General features: G+C 37.8%; 1 protein-coding gene across 1 annotated transcript; it reads right to left on the bottom strand.

Moving 5' to 3' along the window:
- LOC107646001 (DEAD-box ATP-dependent RNA helicase 3, chloroplastic) lies at window positions 762–5777 on the bottom strand. The gene is made up of 10 exons (XM_016350171.2): window positions 5113–5777; window positions 4791–4924; window positions 4271–4685; window positions 3955–4053; window positions 3411–3635; window positions 2719–3096; window positions 2064–2204; window positions 1847–1942; window positions 1408–1703; window positions 762–1279 (listed from the first exon to the last, which is right to left on the bottom strand). Exons 1-10 carry the CDS (start codon window positions 5554–5556, stop codon window positions 1195–1197), a joined length of 2313 nt encoding a protein of 770 aa, XP_016205657.1. The 5' UTR covers window positions 5557–5777; the 3' UTR covers window positions 762–1194.

The following is a 5961-nucleotide window of genomic DNA, read 5'->3' on the forward strand; positions in this document are numbered from 1 at the left end:
TACTTGCCTTATTAAATTCTCACTTGGCACTATTTGCTACTGTATCAGTAATAATCAGGTGAAAATCTTGAGCATAAAATTAAGAATAAGATGAGTTAGAACTCTATTAATAACAAATTAAATCATTTAAATATGAAAAAAGTTAATAATATATATATACTTTAAGAGGTGCAAAAAAGTGAATTATTTTTACTTACGTTATAAATTAGTAAATTGTGAATGCTAATTTATAAAATATTAGTCGGAAATAAAATTTTGGGTTAAAAAAATATAGTTTGGTACAAATTATTTACTTTACATAGAGTATAAAAAAAAGGCCTACACCTCAATAATATAGCGTAGAAAACATAAAATAACGTAAGCTGTTACTAGTTATAAAGATCTCATTTCCATAATATATAATATTCTTCTTTGGTTTTGGACTGTGTCTTTCTTGATGATTTCAATTTCTCTTTGTTGCTTTCTGTGAGGTACTTTCTCTATCATATTTGTAGTAGTAGTAGGATGTTATGTTACGAGTTCGATGTGAAATTTGAGGACTGAATAAATGCGAGTGCGTGTTTATATCTGCATCATTGTTTTTAGTTGTTCATAATCACTAGCCACCCAGCAGGGATTGATGAAATCTTGGCAAATCCCTTTCAATTGAATAACACCGTTGGAGTTTAGAATCACATTGGCAAAAGAAATTAATGTTTTAACTTATTAAGAGCCATTCTGGAGTAGACGAGAAGCAAGTGACGAAGATAGATTCACCTAGATTAAGGCCTTAGACCTCAATTAATGCTTCAATGCATCTTCCGAGTAAAAATCTTTTTCAGATATTTTTATCTCTCTGTATACTATTAAGGTTCAAACACATACTAAAGTCTAAAAGTGGCTAACAATACAGGACCATACATCACCCAGATTTAAAAAAAAAAAAAGGGAAAAAAACAGAAACAAAACCATATAGTTAACTGTTCTAGTTAATAAACCACTGCCCAAAACCCCAAAACAAATGAGTGATAAATTTTTCATCAGGATGAAAAGAAGGGCCAGAAACACAGAGCCCCCACCCAGGAGAGGACCAACAACAGGGATACGTATAAATGTTGATTCTGTTTCAACTTTTCAGAATCCATTAGGCCAACATCCAAGGTGGCACTTGCGTTTTGGACAAGGCAGTGCCCAAAAATAAATGACGTGAAGAACCTAAAAGAAGCTGCGCTTGTTTGGACAATCTGATGCTCGATGCCCAGACTCCCCACAATTAAAACAGGACCCTCCAAAACCACCTCTGCAGAGCACATTGGGATGTCAGATCAGTTATGCACAGAAGTGTCACACAGATGAAACATGTCCTGACTTGTTGTCTAGGAAGAAAAATTACAAACAAGTGTTAAAAGTAGTCATTTGTACACTAACCTGTCTGACGATGAAGATCTGCCTGATGATCGTCTACCGCCAATTGGCCAATCATCACCACTGGATCTTCCAGCTCGAGACCAGCTACTGCCAGTTTTATTATTACTTCTACTGCCTCTCCTATATGAATCACCAAAATCATCATCAGAGTCTCGGCCTCCATATCCCCGTGAGCTTCTAAAACCGCCTCTCCGATCCCTAGAACCAGAACCTGAACCTCTTCGGCTACTACGATCTCTGTCAGAGAACTTCCCATAGAAATCACCTGGTGGCCCATCATCTTGCAAGGCAGGCAACTGCCAACAAAGCAGCATAAACATTTATGTTTACACAATCAGTGATGCGATAAATCATACAAAAGAAAATATGATGTTCTGGTTGGGCAAAAGCAGAAGATAATCATAATCCTTGTATGACTACGGAATAAAGATGTATTTACCTTGGTAACCTTGGTTATAGTGTTTCCAGGTGGTATCTCCCTGTTAAGTAACTCTTTAGCAATTTCCTCTGGAAGATCGAAAACAGCCCCTTGAACCTGATATTAGGAATTGGTAACATGATCAAACAACTTGGATAATGTGGGTGCATTCTGACTAGCACTGTAATTCCAATCAAAATGAGCACAAAAAATAACTCAATATAATTCAGATACAAACCCTTTCATCTGCAATTAAATGTATTTTTCCAACTTCATCAGCAGCTGGAGAATAAACCTCAGCCAGAAACCCAGTGACTGATCTTGCGGAGAAGTATCTTCTACTATCTGAATCTCGGATCAACTGCAATGTAACCCATCCCTAGAATACCAAAGTTTTTTAACGAACCAATCAGATAACATAAGGCTCCGAAAAACAAAATACGTATTTTAAATTTTAATTTCCACTTAAATATTATACACCACACTGGTCCAGATCACCCACAAAAATTTTGTGGAGATCTAGTTGGGAGAAGACAACATTAACATCAAATTCCTAGAGACCATGCATGAAAACCTCGATAGACTATTGAATGAGTGACAAACCTACACTAGCTTTCCATGCACTAAGATAAACTCACAAGTCACAGCAGCAGTTGGGAATGAACCACGAACTAAGATCATTATCACTGGAAAGTCATTACAGGATGTCTACAAGCTGATTGTTAAAACACAACGAGCAGTTTGTTGAAACAATAAAGCTAATCCCATATATTTTAAACAACCCCCACCCCCCTGCCCCCACCAAAAAAAGGAACCTAATTACATAAAACAAAGGCAGGGTAGAAATCATTTAATAGATGACATCATTCTTAGAAATATATGATTCCCGATACCTGTTCATGGTTGATTAAAGATCGGGACGATGGAGGACGAGAGAATCCACTCATTTGTGCTAGTGCAGCTGCAAGGGCACTTGTTCCCTGTTCTTCAATCAATTTTTGTGCAGTTGGTGTAAAAAACTCAACAGACTCGGGATGAACCCTATTGAGCGTGGCAACAACTTGCTCAGCAGATGCCTCCAAAATCTCTTGTATACCGGGTGGACTGATGAATTCAAATTTGCAGCCTACATCACGCTCTAGAGATCTAACTGTTCTCCTCTGGCTACTGGTGTACATAAGAATAGCAGTACCTTGTTTCCCTGCACGCCCAGTACGACCAGAGCGATGCACAAAAGTCTCCGGATCATTGGGAAGCTCATAATGAATAATCTGAAGGAAACAGGTGATCAACAAGGTTTAGTACTGATCGCAGTATTGATAAGAAGCTTCTAAGTCAAATATGGATCATAAATTTCTGTTGGTAAATAAATTTGAGACAATGAAGGCTTAGTTAAATCTAGGTAATATCCCAAAACTCGAACTATTAAACCTAATCCCCAAATTATAGGTTTTTCAAGTTCTTTGGTTTATTCAGCATCAGTTGCATTAGATCTAAATGAAGAAAACAAGAACAAATATTGCTGGAATTTTAACAGATTTGCACATAACACTGGAGATCGGATAGTTATATGTGGACAACATACCAAATCAACATTAGGAATATCAAGTCCACGGGCTGCAACATCAGTGGCAACAAGAACTGTAAATTTTCCTTGTCGAAAACCATTCAATGTTCTCTCTCTTTGATGCTGAGATATATCACCATGTAATGCTTCAGACATTATACTATTTGTTAATGCCAATGATACTTCATCAGCATCTCTTTTTGTCTGCGTAAAAACTATAGTCTTCCCACCCTTAGCATAAACCTAAAAAACATAATAACATTCAGTAAAATTATTGAACCACCACCATAAAGATAGGAATTTACACTGACACAAAATCTTGCTTGTAAAATATATCATAAATAAATAAAAAATAACGGACTCAACAATTAACAACTTGCAACAGCTAACACAACCAGTCCGAAACTAGGTAATTAGGACTAGGATTACTAGTAGGAGACCGGATAAACTTAATCAAATTTCCTAGTTCTGAATGATACCATAAGTTCGCATACAGATATGTGCATGTGTATATAGAGACTACCAAACTAAAATAGAAAAAGGTCAACAATCGGTTACTTACACTTATAAGATCGGAAAGAATTGTTCGCTTTGAAGTGGCAGTTGCTGATATAGCAAAAAGTTTTATCCCTTCTGCGAGCTTTTCTTCTTCATCGCCAACCTTGATTAAAGAAAAAGAAAAGCACATTTATCGTTTTTCCTTATTTAGCTTTAAATGCATCAAAATCATGTAACACAATATTGCCTGAATTATTTGCTGATATGGAAATGAAATTCACAAGTAATTAAGGTTATGCTGCAACAAGAAAATCTGAAGAAAAAAGAAGCAACAACGAATACATTTGGATTAGGACTCATTCCAGGTAAGAAGAAAATACCAGATCTATTGTCAATGGATTGTCCAAATACTTTCGAGCCAATTTCTTTACCCAACTTGGCATAGTTGCAGAAAAAAGCATGCTCTGCCTCTCTGATGGGAGCTTTTCCAATATTACTTCCACATCCTCCTCAAACCCAACAGCAAGCATCTGATCCGCTTCATCGAGGACCAGGTACTGAACTTCATTCAGTCTAAGGCTGTTCCCATTGATTAGGTCAATTATTCTACCAGGCGTCCCAACAACTACATCAACTCCACGTGAAAGCGCACTTTGTTGAGTAACATAGGAAACACCCCCGTAAACACAAACTGTGCTCAGATAAGGTGCAGATTCCTTTATCTCCTTCTCTACTTGCTTTGCTAACTCCCTGGTAGGTGCAAGAACCAACACTCTGGGGAGGCGACCAGACCGCCTGAAAGAAAGAAGAAACAAAAGCATATGATGGTTAGTTATACATACATCAAGCAAAAGATGAAATAAAAAGAAGTGTATTGCATAGAGTAGAAAGAATGATTACCTGAGAGAACTTGAATGTTCATCTTCAGTAAGGCCTTTAATAATGGGAATCCCAAATGCTAGTGTCTTGCCAGTCCCAGTCTTTGCCCGAGCAATGATATCCCTACCTTCCAATGCCGGTACCAACACCGCTCTCTAATCGCAAAATACAAACCAGAAAAAGTAAGTCATCACATTGCTAACTATCATTCCTTAATTAGTGTTTTCTGTGTCAGACATTATTATCGCTGTACAAAATTGCGGCAAGCTAATCAATCTTGCCCAGGAAAATTTCTCAAATAATAAACCGAACGCAAACAATCATTGGTCGCTAAAATTCAAACCTGAATGGGGAAAAGATGCGAAATCCCACGCTTGAGGAGGGAATCAACGAGGCGCGAAGGAAGGCCAAGCTTGGAAACGTCGAGTTCTTCAGAGCTAACAGCAGAAGATCCCTCGTCGGTTTCAGAGCCAAAGCCGGCAAAGTCATCGTCGTCGGGGAAGTCATCACCGCTGCCTATCCCCTTGAATGCTTCTTCGCTGAGGACCGAAGAATTTGGAGTGGCAATGGCAGAAGTAACAAAACTAACAGTGGGCTTAAAACCTCCCTTGCCATTGTTAGTAGAAAGGTGTGCTCTGCGAACGTTGTTGAAGTGGGACTTGCTGTCCAAGCATTGCAAGGAAAGAGAGGAAGAAGAAGTAGTAGTAGTAAGCGGTGGTCGTTTGTGTAGGTCGAGAGTTGTAGAGGGAGTTTGGTATATGGAAGAAACTCCAATCAAAGAAGCCATATTGGGAATTTGAGTAGCTCCAGGGTCTCCAGGTGTTTGTTGAAAGTTCTCACAGAGAAGGGTGGGTTTATGGGGGGGAAAAGGAGGAACGAAGAATGAGAAAATGATAAGGCCACGAAGCTATTTGGGAATGTATGGCCTTTCCAATATCCACGACCGCCTCTCTCTGTTTCTCTCTCAACTCGATGTCTGGATAATTTGGCTTCAGATATTTCCACACACTGACAAATTATGGGATATTACCTCCTTATCATCTCAAATATTTTACCCCTTTTGTATCATCTCAATGTAATTATTAGGTAAGAATGGTTTTTTGTGCACTAGTTTTTTTTATTATTTACAGTGGAAGTATTTAGTGATTAATTTTTTATTGACTTAAAATATTTTTATTTTAAAATAATGTAT

Source organism: Arachis ipaensis, chromosome B06 (genome assembly GCF_000816755.2).
Source record: "Arachis ipaensis cultivar K30076 chromosome B06, Araip1.1, whole genome shotgun sequence".
Classification (NCBI taxonomy): domain Eukaryota; kingdom Viridiplantae; phylum Streptophyta; class Magnoliopsida; order Fabales; family Fabaceae; genus Arachis; species Arachis ipaensis.